We start from the raw sequence: 16713 nt of genomic DNA, 5'->3' as shown, positions 1-16713 counted from the left end.
TATTGCAGAAAATAATAAAACCAACATCTAATTATGAAAGACAATGGCATTCTCAATCGCTCTTGCCATCTGCAGCCTGTTGTGTTAGGCCCAGCACAAACAAATCAATAAACCTGCTGCTTTTCCTGTGTTGTCCTTGGCAGTTTTAAGTAGTTCATGCAGGGCTATGGGAGCATGCTTGTTTCTCTGGTCTGATGATGTGCTGTCCTCAGCCAAAGGTTTCAGCATTCCCTCTTTTTGGAGAATCGCTCTGGGGCTGGGATTTGAAACTCTGTACGTGGAGAATGGAGAAGGGGCAGCAATTAAAGGGTTAAAAAGCATTATCTGGGCTGCAGCTTTAACAACGAATTATGGAGGGCACGAAACTGAGTTTGGTAGGAGGTTCCTTGCCTGGAACACGCCTTGGCAGTAAACAGAGCTCTGATCTCAGAGGCAATAAGGCACCCGAGCCCTGGCAGTGCTGGGAGTGGTGGCTCCTGGAGACCCCTTGGCTGGACCCTGAGAGGGGTCTGTGGCGGGGGAGCAGCAGTGTGCCTCGGGGTGCTGCCACGCCAGCACGAGGAACCGGCTGACTCTGTCTGTGAGATTACAAAGAAAATACTCTCTTGTCTAAGTCTGACTTTCCTAGAGAGCAGAGGGGCAGCGGAGGATGCCGGGGAGATGAGCGGTGCCAGGGACCACAGCCGCTGTCAGAGGGCAGTTCGCATTGTCATCGAGCTCTGCCGGAAGAAAACCCTGCCTAACTTGGACCTGGACACTTGCAGGGAATTCCTCCTGCTGCCTTCTGACCAGAGCCTGATCATCTCCGAGCCAGGTACAGTTCCCTGGTCCTGCTGGAGCAGCGCGGTGCCTGCAGACACTGCAAGGGGAGGGAAATACTTGCAAGTGTTAGACTCGGGGGAGGGTGGGGTTTGGGGGGTGGTCTCTGCAGGCGTTGCTATGTGGTTATTTTCCTTCACACGTTCCACTGTGAAGTTTTGGGTGCAAGTGCTACCTCACCTGTTGATGAGAAGCGGTGCAGCCTGATGGGGACAACTGCGGAGAGGAGACAGGGACGTGCTGGTGAGGAGGTTGCTAATGAGATTAAGTTTAAAAACAGAGACTCGTGTTCTGTAAAAGCAAAAAAGCAGTGAAATTTCAATTTAAGTAACTGAGATGACAGGAACTGATTGCAGGTATCCCAGTTTGTGAAAAGGAAGGACTTGCATGGATTTTTATTAACCAATAAGAGATCTTAATCTACTTTCATGTATTTATTTTACTTGTTGGTTTGTAGAGCTTGAGAGACACACTGGTGTGTCAGCAATGAGTCAAAAGTGAGCACACTGCTCTAAAAGCAAAGGGGAGTTTCTTTATTGCAAAGGGATTATTTTTCTCTACACTTCTGCTTATAGCTTCTTGTTCCAGAGGGGTTGTCTTCTGCTGTAGCTTCAGAAGACATTGGTAGACTGAGATCATAGTCCAGGCTCATATGCTGAGGAGCAAAACCAAAATCCTATGCTTTTTGGCATGATTTATAACATGCTGTAAATTGTTTGTGTCTTAGAACATTTGAGAGTCCTTCTTTCAAGGGTTCTGTAGATAATGATCTACCAACCCAGCCTGATTTCACAGCCTAAGCTTCCAGAATCTTTCTTCTCTCCTCTGAGGACAGCTGTGCAGAGCCTGGGTGCAGCCAGGAGCCCATCAGTGTCACTCCAGCCCTTCCTGCCTCTGTCTGCCAGGTGTGCAAGGGCATCATTTCTGCCCTTTGCTTGTCTGCAGCTGTTCTTCTGCCCCAGGATGTCCACCCTAACACCTTCAGCTCATATCCTGCTCTGCTCATTATCGTCAGCTTAATTATAATCTGAAAATGTTTTTGCTTTGTGCCTGCTTCTTCTGAAGGCCTCTCACCACTGCTGGCACTGCCTTCTGCATTGCACCCGGTGCAGCTGGTTCTGTGCCCAGACACCTCTGAGGGCCCAACAGGCACTGATATTCCTCAAGTGCCTGGATATAAAACTTCTCCAGCAAGAAAAAAACATCTACCTGCATTAAGTGTTAATTAATGTGATAGGATATCTTTGCCATTACTGTCTGGATATTCATTTAATTATCTGTATTTGTGCTTTGTCCCTTTTACACTGAAGAGTCATGTTGAGTGAACTTGCTACCTGGAGTACTATGTTCAGGTCTGTGAGTCCTTCCTCATGAAGCCGCACAAATAGGAAGGGAGGTTGTGAAGATGAGCAGTGACACAGCTTGGGGGCAGGGTGCTGCATGGTTTGCAACGGGGAAGGCAGAGGAGCCGTGCAGGGTGCGTTTGGGGTTCTGCCCAGTGATGGACAGCCTCAGAAACCTGGATGCAAAGTTTGCTGGAGTAAAGCTGGCCCTATTTGTCAACACCATGTGAAGTCAATGGCTACTCTGTCCATTTTTTAACCTCCTAGATAAGTCTACTAGCTAATAACTAACTCATCTTGGCTTATCAAGTATCTCAATTATGTTTGCATCGCATGTGAGAGGGCAGGTGAAGGCACTCTAATGCTGCCAGCACTGGGAGCCAGGGCTGCTTCTGCCCAGCTGTGTGCCTTTGCAGCCTGAGAGGTGGTGTGGTATTTTCTGGTGTTTCATGTGTTTAGCAGTATCTTCTGGGCATGCCATGGAGCTGCCAAGAAATTAGCCAGGTATCACTAGTCTTCTTGAACTGCAGCTGACTGGAAAAAAGATGTGAATATAAAAGTGATACTGAATAGTTTATGTAAGAATGTGTCAGAATATTTTTTTTTTTATGCAGTGATTACCTTTTTAAGCCATTTTGAACTGATGGTGGAAAGTGCTCTGGCGTATGGAGTAGATGTTGCTCTGCTCTCTGTAGCTGAGGTTATGTAATTGCAGATTCTCCTGTTTAAAACCAATGACAGAAATAGAGCTGTACTGTTTCTCCAGAATGCCACACATGACTGCACACCCAACAAAGGTGCATTGCAAGATGCTGCTGGCTAGTAATCCAGCAGCTAAGTGTGTCAGAAAAATAAGGTATTTGGATGAGGAAGGTTTGGTAGTGATGCGTCAGTGGGTACCCGAGGGTGGGCTCCTGCCTGCAGCTTGGCCCGTGGCGGTGCCAGGAATAGAACTGATCTCTTGGCTGTGGGCCCTGAGATCGAGCAAAATGCAGCATCCTTTTGTTGTGCCTATCTGAAATCCTCCCCCGTTGCTCCCTCCATCTGATAGCTCTCTTCCCTGCCAGTGCTCAGCTGTTGTGCAGCGATGCTGTGAGCGTGATTAGTACACAGGCACAGGCTGGAGGCTCTGGAAGGACTTGTGACATGGGGACAACATTTAACACTGTGGGCTGTGCCTGAAACAAGTCTCTTCTCTGCCTGAGAGGTGCAGTGAGTGCTCCAGGACAGAGGTCTTGACAATGTGTGGACAAGCCTTGCTGAGGTGCTTGACTGGCCACTGGCTCCCACAAGTGCACAGCCAGGCCCTCCTCACCCCAACCTCTGCCAGGAAGAGCTGCTCCAGGAGCAGATCCAGGAGCACCAGGGAGCTGAGTTCCACTCCCCAGGGCCCTGTGGTGGAGCCAGCTCTCCCCACCTGCCCCTGACCAGAGCTGCTCCCAATGCCGGTGGTCCCTGCAGACTCCAGCCCATCCCTGCAGCATCCTTGGGACTTTCTTTAAGTAATCTTTCAGTAACATGTTTGGGTTTTTTTAAACTCAGTTTATTTATTTGCAAAAATCTTCACTGTCCTGTAGAATAGCTACAGACACAATGGATGATGTGCAAAGGTGTTGCAGCTTTCACCCAGTCATGACAGGATGGTAAGCAGCAGTTCCTGGTGATCTTGGCACACTGCATGGTGCCTCAAACCTTTCCCTGGGCACTGATCCACCTCACTAAAATGCCCTCATGCTTTCCTAGTGCAGGGTAGGAAAGCTGAAGTGAAAGGAAGAAAAAGGACAACTGGGGAAAATCCACAGCCAGAAGAGACCTTACAGTAATTTCTGTTTCCTAGCACGCTTTGTCAGCTATCCTTCTGTGCTCTAATCCTGCAATAATTCAGAGCACATTTAATGTTTTGCCCTATGTGTGAACTGTTCTTTTTAAACTTCATGGTGCAGGCAGTGCATCTTGTACAGCACTGAACAACCTCCCAGCACCTCACAAATACTATTAAAATGTTAAACACACAACTACATACATGATCTTCCAGTAGGCAGAAAAAAAAGGGTGAATTTTTTGTGCAATATGGTTTGGGTTTTTTTAATTGCAGGAACGTTGATGCAGAAAGATCACTTCTACATGGGGAAATTGCTTCTGGAGTATTTTTCTTGGAAAATAATTATCCCTTGATAGGATAGTTTGACTGATGGGGAAATTAATATGTCCATTCACTGGCAGGGTATGCCTATAGCCACTACCTAAGAAATACAAGCATCTTGAATTTACTTACCAGCTGTAATAGCACACTTTTCTGAATTGTTCAAGTGTATTTTAAGCAAATGTAACAGTAAGCATGTTTAAAGTAAGCCAGGCAAAGCTAATATTAATCACTGAAGCCTGCGTTTCCAGAGGCCAGGCACATAAGGAGTAGCACCTTGGAGCAAAGATCTTGCTTTTCATGGAGTAATGCATTTGCATTATGGATCATTCCTTGCTCTATGACTGTCTTGTCCACTGGCAGGAAAAGAGCCAGCTGGAGCTACAAGCAGCAGATTTGCTCTTTAGCTCAAGTAAAACAGGTTTGTGCTCTGATCCTGAAGGTGTCAGGTTCAAACCTTGTCTACCAGTTGAGAGTCTGCAAAAGGATTTTAAGTATAAGGTTAAAACCAGCAACATAAATCTGGGAAAAATACATTAGATAGGCTGTCTATGAACAGGTGTCTCTGCTTATCTGCTGTCTGTGGGTCTGTGACTCCGCAGCTGCCTCCGGCTATTCTTTGTGATGGTCCTGGTAATAGCATGCACCCAAGGAGCTGTGTGTGTGTGTCTGGGAGCTCTGCAAGTCCCTCTCTGCAAAGACGCAGGTTTGCATCTGCCTAATTGCAGTTGGTTGATTCATTCCTGAAGCAGTTCAGGGAGGCTGGTCATGTTTGTAGGTTTTTTTGCGGACCTCAGAGCCTGTTCCAGTGCAGCTGCAGTAGCCTCATGCATAGGCAAGGGATCAGCATCCAAACTCCATAGAAACAAGCAGAGAGATTGCTGCTGGTGTTAATTGGTGTGTGAGCAGGCTGAGGACAGTGACCGAGCTGAGGAGCAGATACTGCTTTGGTAAGTCCACATTTCTGAAGTTACTTTGTTAATTTTTTGCCTTTTTTCATGATGTGGAGCTTCTCTTCCTTAAAATTTTGATTCAGCAGTTTCTGTTTCTGGCACTGAAACATTTTCTTCTCCTTTCAGTATTCTCCCTGCGTTTCACTGAACCAAGCATGTGCTTCCAGCCAGTTCAAACCAGGGCAGAGCCCGACCCTGCTCTTCTCCATTGTTTTGCAGGGTGACTGAGAGCTGATATTTCTGTGTTTGCAGGTGTTTGTTGCTTGACATCTTTGCTGTGCAGAAGTCAAACCAGCGCAATGTGCACTGTCTGCTGCATGTTCCCTGTGCTCCCTAACAGCCTCATCTGTGCGTTCATTGTTCAGAGATAAAGACGGAACCGTAAATGGATCTCATGTCTGATACAATTTTTCATTTAACTGTAGTTTCAACTAGCCTTGCTTTTCTTACCTGTTTCTTCTTCTTACCATTCATGTTTCTAGGTACAACTGCGTATTCTTCCTTAGGACCCCAGCTGTCCATCTCATGTTGCTTAGAGAGCTTTTTATACCTTTAATATCTGGGTTTTGGTTTTGGTGTTTTTTTTTTTTTTTTTCAAATATGATACTATAGTTTTTCCTTCCCATCTGTAAAATCTGGAAGCTTGTCTGGAACAGCTCTTGCTGTTTCAATCCAGTGGACTCACTAACATAACAGTCACTTAGGCTGGCAGTGGTTTGGGAGAGATGTAATGTGTCTCTCTGCCATGCATTGTCTTTAATTATACTTGCATGTTGCAAAATGGCATCCCAGAGGGACAGGGAAGGGATGGTTCGGGTGACTGTACATTAACCATACATTTTCCATGTCTACGGGAAAAAGAAAGTTATCCTGCAGGGTGTCTTGTGGACCTGCAGATGCTAATTAAGGCCACCTTTGTATTTGGTTCAGTTTGTTATGCTGTAGCAGGTTAGTGTTTGACAACATCACAGGAAACTGTGCAGTGAAGACTAAGGGCAGCATGACAGAAGCTCAGTTCATACAAGCTCTTTCAAAACCATCACCAAGACATACACCCCTAGAGTATTTGGTTTTATGGAATAATAATTACCCAGGAACTCTAGCACACCACCAATGTCTCTGGTAATGTAAGTATTACTCAGATTTTCTGTGCATGTTTCTAAGTGCTGCAAAGAAATGCATGTGCTCTTGTAACACTGGAGCTGAGTGTGCACAGTGAGCACCTCCTTAAAAACATTCTCTCCATACGCAGTCCTTCAGCACTGGGATGGCTGAGAGGTTTGTCAGAGTTACTCGAGCTCAGTTCTCAATCGGCCTCTGGTCGAGACATTCATGCTGAAAGGGTTCTGAGCTGCACGGCACAGTTACAGGAGTTGTTGGAAAAGGGAAAAAGGAAACTCAGAATCCGTTTAATAAATCTGCAGGATCAGGCGGCCCAGCCTGGGCAGCTGCTGTGCGGCACGTTTCAGGGGTTAAAGAGCCCAGTCTTTGTTACAAGCTAATGGAAGCAGCAGCAGCAGATAATGACAGGAGCAGGGCTGCAGGGAGGAAGTTCCCTGATCATTCAGAGGAGCCTGAACAAAGAAATGCTCTTTTCGTAACTGCTGCATTCCCGTGTGGCCAGTGCGGGGTCTTCTCCCAGGCAGGTCGGTGCTGGGGACCCTTCCCCGCTGCTTCCCGCAAGGAACCGGCTTCAAAGGGCCGGTGCTGCTCGCCCTGCGGAACAGACCCTGCGTCCTGTGCCGGGTACTGTCAGCACGAGGGGAGGGAGAGAGAGGGCACGACCTGGGCTCGGGTGGGTCTAGATGGCTTTAATTGGCAACCTGAGCTCCTGAGGACACAGGGCTCTGTGTCACTCAGTCTGTCCAGCATCAGGAGCCAGGGGAGTGGTGGGTGAATCCTGCACCTCCTTTTTTGGCTTTGCTGTGGGACAAGTCCAGGCAATAACAGCTCTTCCAGTGTGCTCTCATCTAGACAAGAGCTGCCTTGTGCTGGAGAGGCTCCATGTCCCTGGAGACAGCACAAGGAAAACCTCCTGAAAGATTTCAGGCCACCTTGTGCCAAACATGATGCCTTCTGCCCTCCCCTGCTGACCTCTACTTTTACAGGTTCTCAGGGTGTCCTCCCACCTGACCCTGGATCACAGGGCTGGAGGCTGCCTGAGCACCCAGAGCAGGATGAGGATAAGTGCTTGTCACAGGGCTGGGGTGGGAAGAGACTCTGTTCTGCTCTCAGTCAAGCTTTATCCTTAGACCTTCTCAGGTCAGCCTGTTTTTCATCCATTTTGAAGCGAAATAGAATCAAAGAGGGAGACACAGGGAATCATTTCCCCCAAACTCTCACTCTGGCAGATGAAGGGCAGAGCTGGCAGGCCTTGCGTGATGAGCCAGGACACACGTGCTGCAGAGCCTGGCTGCTCTGGTGTGTCACACAGTCACAGCTTTGATCAAGTTTTTAAAGGGACATTTTAAGGTCCAGGGTCTTTGGTCACATAAGGGATACAGAGTGATGGTGAAAAGCTTCTGCTTGTTTTGTTCTCATTGCCTTGTGAAATGCTATTGTACTTCTGTTGTATTTCTACCTCAGAAGTGTCTGTATTATGGTGTTTTGCTCCCTGCCCATCATGGGAGGCAGATGATGCTCAGTGTCATCTTGCTCAGCCCAGGGACCAGTGTGTGTTCAGCACTGCCGAGTTGTTTACAGATGTTGCTACAGGATATTGTGATAAAACATCATGGGATTAGCACACAGCTATGTACTATAATTATATGCAGTGTGGCTTATAATAATTCATTAGATTGTCATCAGTTAAGCATAAAGCAGTGACAACTCTTACTATCTCATTTATAATACTCTGGAGAACAGCTGATTAAGATGCAAAACGACCTAAATCACTGAGGATTTTTTCCTTTGGTTTGGAACAATCATTTTTTCTTTTTCTTTTTCTTTTTTTTTTTTATCACCTTTGATAATAGAAATGCTGCATTGCTGGTGGCTCGAATTTCCCCTTCTGTGTGCACATGCCAAAAAAGTTGTCTAAGCTCAAAAGTCTGATTCTTTCCTCTGTAGAAGATGGCCCTGGGTCCAATGAGCAAAGCAAGAGGAGACCAGTGTCTCATCTTAGGTTGCATTCCCTTGTTTGGTGTATTTGGTCTATACATGTGTTTGTTTTTTCTTTTTATTATAGAAATATACATGTGTGTAAAGTACCTCATTATTGACTCAGCTCTTGAAAATAACCTTTGGTTTGTCCCTCTGAATTACTCATTCAGATTTTCTGCTGCTTTTTTAAACTCAGCCCTGAGGACTGGGGTGGCTCCTGCTCCTGAACCTGAGTGCATTTACCATTGGTTCCCTTGGGTGATAAAAGTACCGAACTACAAACTAGGAAAAAACAGGCAGTAAAGGGTAGGAGAGGTCCCATTTTTCCCCACCTTGCAGGCAGTACACAATGCTGGTGTCTGCTCAGGGGGTGTCCCAGGGCCCGTCTCCTCGCAGGGCTGCCTCAGTCTCCATCACAGCACGGGGAAACTGAGTCAGGGCTTCTGGCTGCACCCACATCCAGGCTGTTCCCTGTGGAAGAAGGGAATAGTGCTTTACTCTGCCTGGAAATTTATTGTTTAAATGTTTTCTTCTTAATTATTGTTTGAACTGGAGTTTATAAAACTTGGGACTTTGCAAGTATTGGTAACTGGTGTCCAGGACAATAAATCACACAACTGTTGAAGGAACAGAACTTTGCATTAAGTTGTCCTTGTCTCATGTTCTAGTTATTCTCCCAGTTACAGAACCACATCCCCTAAATAATTACATTAAATGGTGAAGAAAGCCCTGGCATTGCTTAATGAAGGAAGTTTAGTCTGGATGGGAGTTATGAGGTTGCTGTTCGCACTTGGATGACAGGTCTAAGTTGCTTGAAACACTGATCCCTGCAAGGGCTTCTTATGGAGCAGGTTGTCGTCACAACGTGCAATAATGAGGTGGTTTGAATTTTATAATCTTATATAATTACTCTCAAAATAACATCTGATTCATCCTTCCCTTTGAAGATTATACTTTGCATTCTAACAGGTTCTTGCATGTCAGGAGCCCTGTGGTAACAGCAAATATTTTTAAAATAAGTTTTCTCTATCTAACTGAAACTTTTTTATAGGCATTTGACATTCCTGTCACTATCTTCCTGTGAGCCCCTGTGTGTCTGTGTGTGCACAGGAGAGGAGGGGGCTCTGCCTGGGATCCTGCAGAGCCCGTCCTGGCAGGAGAAAGCTGGTGGAAGCTGATAGTGTAAGACTTGGTGGCCAAGGGCTGAAGGAGCACCTGAATGGGAAAAATCTCCTTTTATCCCCTTGCGGGAGGAAGGTCAAGTTTGCAGAGCTTCCAGGGGAACATTTCAGAGACTCTGTGAATGTCTCTTCAGAATATCTGAGTGTTCATCTCACAAGGATTTCCACCCCTGTGCTGGTTTGAGAGGGGATTTTGCTGCTCTGTTGCTGGGTTCACTCACTGGATAGCAGCAGTTTGGACCAGCAGGTGATCAACATCTCCAGTGCTCTCTGGCTCTTGCTGCTGGACTAGCTTCTATGTGGGGGCTGCTCTGCAACCCTTATCACCAGCCCAGCATGAGATAACGGCTGAGGGACGACAGAAGCTCTGCTGAATCTGTAATTGTTTTTCTGACCTGGTCCTTTAGCATCTGCTGAGAACTTGATGAAATACTTCCCCCTCACTAATGACCCACAACTCTGTGATGTTGTGTGAACATCAGTCCCTACTGTAGTGCTTCATAACGCTCCCAGCTCCTGGACTGCTCGTGAGAAGCAAATTGACTGCAGTTAAACTTAGAAGTGACAGCTGATAATGACTTGTCTCGCTCAATAATATTTCAGGACATATTCCTAGAGCTCACAGCTGCCTAAAGAACACAACCAGTAAATCAAGAAATGTTGCTGAAGTTTCAAATGACAACCAAATGTCAGCAAGTAGACCTGACAGTGTGACAGTGAAGACATAGAGGACCAGCCGGCTGGACATAATCCCAGCAAGCAGAGGCAGCTGATGAGCCCACTTGCCACCCTTCCCTCTTGCCACTACATTCTCTGCAGACCTCAGCACCCTTAGCTGTGGGGTCTGGCAAAGAGAGCTGCTTGCTGCTTGCTGTGTTGGGTGCCAGGAGGAATCTGATCTTTAATATTTGCTCTGTTACCATTCCCACAGGCACGCCATGCTTGGGGGGGAGATAAGGAGCTGCCTGGGAGCTGCATGCTGCTGCACTGCAGCTCACCTCCATCCAATGCAGCAGTTTTGCGATTTATAAGACAGTCAGTTTCCTTTTCAAAATTCTTGCTGTGAAGTGCTCTGCTTGCTGCTGCACTCCACGGTGCCTTGTAGGGTTTGTTTTGAACTGTATTCCCAAGGGGGCAGTTCCTTTGCTCTGCTGAGGGTTGTGTTTTGGGTTTGACTGTGGTGCTGCTGGATGCTGTGCTGCTGCATTGGTTTAACATTTGGTTTCTGCTCCATCCAGTTCCTCCTCCTTCCTCCGGAAAGCTTCAAAGCTAAACAGCACTGCTAAAGAAACATGTCTGTAGCTAGGATTTACTGGAAACTTCTTCCTTTTCTCCTGCTATTGTCCTGTGCTCCCCTCTGCCCCTGCCTCAGGTGGCCAAGATTCAGCACAGTTTCTCATGCTCAATTTTCAGCCCTCAGCTAATCAGACTCACATTGCTGATGCTTCTCAATTGAGAGGAAATTAAATCAGCAGTTGGTGGGTGCCTCACGTGGTCTTTTGTAGCCCCAGAGCTGCCTGTCTTCTTCAGCAATAACTCTTGTAGTAATCCATCATTTGAATGCATGATCTCTACAAAGCCCTACAGAAAGAGAACAGTATATTCTCATGACACTGCTGCAATAGAAAAATGTAGCAAAAATGGACAAAGAAACCTGGAAATGTCTTCTGACATGGTATGAGCAATGGTTGATAAATTACACTGGAAAACCAGTTGTGCACCCAGTAGAGGAAAGGTTAAGGTGCCTCACCAGCAGTCCCTACCTCCAGGCTCTGCCATCCCCTGTGGCTGCTCTTCCAGGAGTATTTGCTGCGGGAAGAAGTTACACGGTCCAGGTCACAGCTTGAAATATCTGGGAGCTGCTTTTCCAGCTGCAGGAAACCCAGCGGGCAGCGAATTAGCCAGAGCTCTGCTAAGGTTTTCCATTGGCCACTGGAAAACTTACCAGTAAGAACCTCTCACAGGGAAGATGTCCATCTGCTCTTGACAGGATCGGGTCAGAGGCTTTGTCTGTGTCCATGGTGAGGATGGGGCTGTGGGGCTGAGCGGTGGTGGCCGTGCTGCCCATGTCAACCCCAGCAGACAATGAGGTCCCAGAGCCCTTGCTGCTGCCAGGGGTTGTGCAGAGGGTTCTCCAGGGCCTGCAGAACCCATCAGTCCTCTGGGAAGGGGACCACTGGGCCAGTGTCACCAACCCTGGTGGCCACCACAGCTGAGCTCCTCCAGCAAGGGCCTGGCCCCACAGTGGGCCTCGGCCCTATAGCATTTGCTTTTTTCAGCCCCCTTGAACTTCTGCTCATACTCAAACTTTGTTTAAATCCAGCAGGTAGCTGGGATGACTGATAGATGCTGGAGTCCTGGGGGAGCCATCAAACTTATTTTGTTTTCTGTGTGGGGGGTGGGTGGAAGGAAAGTAAAGTTACACCTTCAAGATATTAAATATAACTCTTCACGTTTAACTCAGAGTCATCCATGAATCTCTTGAATGACAGTGCAAGCTACTTCACAGTAATAAAAGTAAATGTTGCCATAATTAGACCAGTACTGCCTTGCAGTTAATGGACTGTTGTAATCTTGACTTTGTCATATTATTAATAATTTCCTGTTTGGACTTTGGTAATTATCCCCTTTGCTAACTCAGTTTGGGTTGTGTGAGGTCATGGGGGACAGAAAGTTGAAAGGTGCTTCCACCATATTCGCTTAATAAGTTCCCATCCAAGATGCAACAAGCTGGATGGTTGTATTGAGGAGCTGCTTTCCCAGTGTGTGGGTACCAGGACAAGGGAGTGCTGAACTCAGGCTCTGTTCTCTGAGGAGTTTGGGTGCACTCAGAATGGAGGGGCTCACAGATTCAGAATTTTCTTTTGCTTTACATACCATGTGAACATCTACCTCAAAAAAGACCTTCATACATGAGGCAGAGCATCCCTGAAGGAGCTGCCACTGTTCCACCAGGTAAAGAGCTCCGTGCCTTGTCCTAAATGTTTCATCTCACTCAGGCAAATGTTCATATCTGTCCATGTCTCTGCTGTTTGTTCTCCTCCTTGTTAGTCGTGCGACAGCTTCATCATTGCTGCTCTGTAGCCAAAAGCCTTTTCCAGCTGAGGGTTCCTCTGAGAAGTGGCTCTTGCTCCCAGGGACAGAAAGACTGGAAAATAGCCATGTTAATTTGTATTTTCCACCTCCTCCTTTTAAGCTTTATCTTTTCGATTACAATTGGCAGCAAAGTCCATTTTCCAGGCAATTCCTCCCATGGCTCTCAGGGGAGCTGGGCTAAGCTGAGATACTAGCCCTGCATTAGGGAAGAACGGGGTGAGGAAGGGCTGAGGATGTTCTGCTTGTCCAACCCTGGTGACCTAACACCCAAGCAACAAATAACTCACTGTTGTTTTTTTTAGAGGAGAATACAAGCACAGTTCTTGTTGCATTTTTCCATTTTTCATGCCAAGGCTGGGGTGGCTGGGGGCTCCCCTGAGCTGGAAACCTTCAGAGAGCGGAGGCTGAACTGCTCTGATGGACACAGGCACATCCCTCGTTACCCTCCACTCAGGAAGCCTTGCATAGGGAGGGATAATTCAAACGAAGGAGCAAGTGGTGTCCTTTTGGTCTGTTCTGTCTTTGGGGAAAGAGGTCTTACCTTCCACCCTAGGAATACCCAAGCAACCTCTGGCCCTGGGGCATTTCCTGTCAGAAAAGGAATTGTCTTGGTTTTACAGCTTCTTTAAAGTTAAAGGACATTTAAAGCATAACATTTTGAATACAAGATGTTTTTTTTAAAGTAACTGATATTTTCGAATTCATAAGAGAAAGCTCATTAAATCAATTAAAATCAGCTCTGTCCAACCAATACTTAAGCTTAATAAGTCACAAAAAAGTCTTGGGGAATTCATTGTCATCTTCAGACAAGCCAATATATTCTTCCCAGGCAGATGCTTAAAAATGTCTGTAAAATCCCAATCCTTCTACTTGTGTTTTATGTGAGCTGCCAGAGGAAAGAGTAGGAGGTCATGCATAAAAGTATCTGTGAGTCCTGTCAGATGCATTATGAATGCCAGCTCTGCAAGGAAGGACACGAACTAAGATCTTTCTCAAGCTGGCAACAGGTTTTCAGAAGTGATAACTGATTATTTCTGATGTTTGCCATTAATGAGTCTGGTGTGCTAGCAGAGCCATGTAACTTCTTGGCATGGGCAGGAGTATCTTACCAGAAACATTTCTCTCACGTAATGAGTCCAGCAGCCATAGATTCTGCACTGAACGTGTTTCCTTTGTAACAACAAAGACATATTTGCAAAAAGTCCACGTTCTTAAGTTTTCTTATGGAACTGTTTGACAGGGAGTTTTCTGGGCACAATTCCAAGACAAGTCCAAGTATAAGAAAGTGGTTCCTCTGTGCTTTCTGCTTTGGTGAGAATACTTTTATCCAAATCTCTAAGGAAGCTCCACTGCTGGCTTGTACAATCCTATTTATTATTGAATAAGATGGGACTTATTTATTCACCCCAGGAGTGATATGTATTTCCACCTTGGAGCTACAGCAGAAAAGAAATGGTGCAGTCTGACCTGTAAAGGAGGCTGGTGAGGGAGAAGAAAAGCTGCACAAAATTCTGTATGGCATTTCTTCTTTCCATCTGCACCTGCTGGCAGCTTCCAGCCCTTCTTCTAAGTCACAGAACCTGTGGGCAGGCAGGAAGCTTTGCCTCAAGCTCTTAGTGAATTTGCTAAGCAAGGTAGTTTTGTGGAAAACAGTGCATTTCCTCTGGGGTATGAGAGCAACAGATGATTTCCCAGGTGTTCAATGGAGCTGCCTTGTTCTGGTGTAGATGTCACATTTGGTGTAGGATCCTGCCTTGAGATTTCACTTGCAAGAGCTGAGGAGAAGAGAAGCAGTGTTCTGCAGATCCCCTTCCATGGATGTTGCTCCTGGTTTCCAGCAGACACCTGATCCTGTTCCTCCCTTGCACAGCTCAGGAACACAACTCCAGCAGAGTTAAGGAGCTGCTGTCTATTTCACATGTCAACACAAAACATTTATGGTCCAAGTGTACACATAAACAGAGATAATGGTTATTCTGCATAAACTTCTGGAGTGTTTATTTTTTTTTGCCTGATTATTTTATCTGAATATTTTTTCTGTTCTGAATTGCACTTAGGTAGTTTAAGGCATAGAGCTTTACTGGTCACTACAAATAAGGCAGTGGGCAACCAGGGAATTGTCCTTGAGCTCAGAGCACTCAAGTGCAAAACCTGCTTTCCTCTCCAGGGACTGGTGCTCTTTGTGATTCCAAAATGGTGGAGTTTTGGTTTGGGTGGGAATCTGGGAATTGATACACTGTAGAGAAGGAACTAAAAATAGCAAATGTTTTATCTTTTTGAAGTGCTATGAATCATTTCACAGCCTAGATCGTATATATATATGTATATATATGTGTGTGTGTGTATACATATATTTAGATACAATCTCATGTATATATCTCATTGTATATATCCATGCCTAGCTTCCTTTTTTCCTGATTCTTCAGCCATAGGTATGGAAGCTCTTTCTACTAAAGAAAAAGCTTGAAATGCTGAAATACATTGTGTATGAGGTAAAAGAGATTCAGGGTATCAGAGAACATCCACAGCTTCTGTGCTATCCAGAATAAGGAATAATTGGTAGTTCTTTCTGTACAGGATCCTTCTATGTTTGGTTTCATTGGATCAGCAGCTTCTGATTTTATTTTATTTTTTTTGGTACAGGTATTTACTTTTTATTCCCTATAGGCACATCTGGACAAGATGTGAGTGTTGATCACACAGCCACAATCTGCTTCCAGGATCATGGTAGACAGAGTTTCTGCCAGTACAGCACTGGATCCTGTTTCTGCCATTCAGTTCAGCAATTCTTCTTGGCTTCGGGCTCAGCAGATTGCTAATGCCACAAAACAAACCAAGGATGGCATTTTATAGCCAATGTAAGCCATGGTATAAGACTCCATAGCTCTGGCCGTGTGGAGATGCCTATTTCTCCCCAGATGTCTCTGGGGCAGGAAGAGGTCCAGATCTGCCAGGGGATGCTTGCAGAATCTGCCAAGAGCTCTCCATTAGTTGTGATACAAGTTTGGACCATTTCTTCTTTTACATATGGCTTTCTCAACATCTTTCTTTTTTTTTCTTTCCTGTTCCTCTGTCACTGTTGCCTTCTCTCCTGCTGCAGAGCTCTCCATCAGCCTCCTTGCAGTGATAGTTATTGTGTGTGGACTGGCCCTGGTGGCAGTTTTTCTGTTTCTCTTTTGGAAGCTGTGCTGGGTTCCCTGGAGGAACAAAGCCCTTTCTGCTAACCTGGCCGTCCTGCAGCGCGAGGCAGCCTGCAGCAAGGGGAGCATGGCAGACAAGCTCAAGGATGCAGGTGCCATAAGCTTCCTGGAGGCAGCGGTGAAGATCAGTCACACGTCCCCAGATATCCCTGCAGAGGTCCAGATGTCCATGAAAGACCACATCATGCGGCGCACACGGATCCAGAGGCAAACCACAGAGCCTGCCTCTTCCACCAGGTGAGAGGAACGCAGCGGGGGGACGCGTGTAGGGGAGCCTGAGGTTTGGATGCCTCCAGGAAGGCTAAAGAAAGCCCTCCCACCTACATGCTGGATTACTTTCCAAAGACTGGTCATTAACCAATTAATGTGTTAAGACTGGCTTAGCGTGGGCCCCTTGGAAAAAATCAGGGATTCAAGCCCTATTACTGTGACTTGCCCTCATTGTGTCAAGCTGTCATCATGCTTAGGCCACATTAATTTTGTTCCAATATGAGAGGCAGGCTGAAGTACCAATGATGGTGTGCTGTCAGACAGGATTAGACCTTTTTGCTCTCCCTCGTTGTGGTGGCTCCTAGCAGAAACAATCAGATAAGCAGAATCGACGTAGCTCTCCCTGCACAGGCTCGGGACCAGCTGTGCTCAGTGCCACACTCTGTGAGCATCCAGCTGAGCTGGGGACAGGGCAGGGATGTCACCACCACACCCAGGGCATCAGGGGAGCCTGCAGGAACCTCAGGACACCTTCCTAGCAACAACACTGGGAAATACAGCACCTCTTTCTTGACACAGATAGCTGTGAAACTGGGACAGGGTGACAGGGGGCCTGGCCGTGCCCAGCACTTCTTGCTGTGCTGCTGTGCCACCCTGTCTGCAGAG

General features: G+C 46.5%; 1 protein-coding gene across 1 annotated transcript in view; it reads left to right on the top strand.

Moving 5' to 3' along the window:
* The first annotated feature begins 660 nt into the window (after positions 1-660).
* The window catches only part of SYT6 (synaptotagmin VI), a 27021-nt gene continuing 10968 nt past the window's right edge, over positions 661-16713 (top strand). Inside the window, exons 1-2 of the mRNA XM_010001930.1 lie at positions 661-814; positions 15738-16074. Of these exons, the coding sequence (XP_010000232.1) occupies positions 661-814; positions 15738-16074 (491 nt within the window). The remainder of the gene's footprint in view (positions 815-15737; positions 16075-16713) is intronic.

This window comes from Chaetura pelagica, unplaced genomic scaffold (genome assembly GCF_000747805.2).
Source record: "Chaetura pelagica isolate M959 unplaced genomic scaffold, ChaPel_1.0 scaffold181, whole genome shotgun sequence".
Taxonomy (NCBI): domain Eukaryota; kingdom Metazoa; phylum Chordata; class Aves; order Apodiformes; family Apodidae; genus Chaetura; species Chaetura pelagica.
This window is presented reverse-complemented; position numbering and strand designations above follow the sequence as displayed.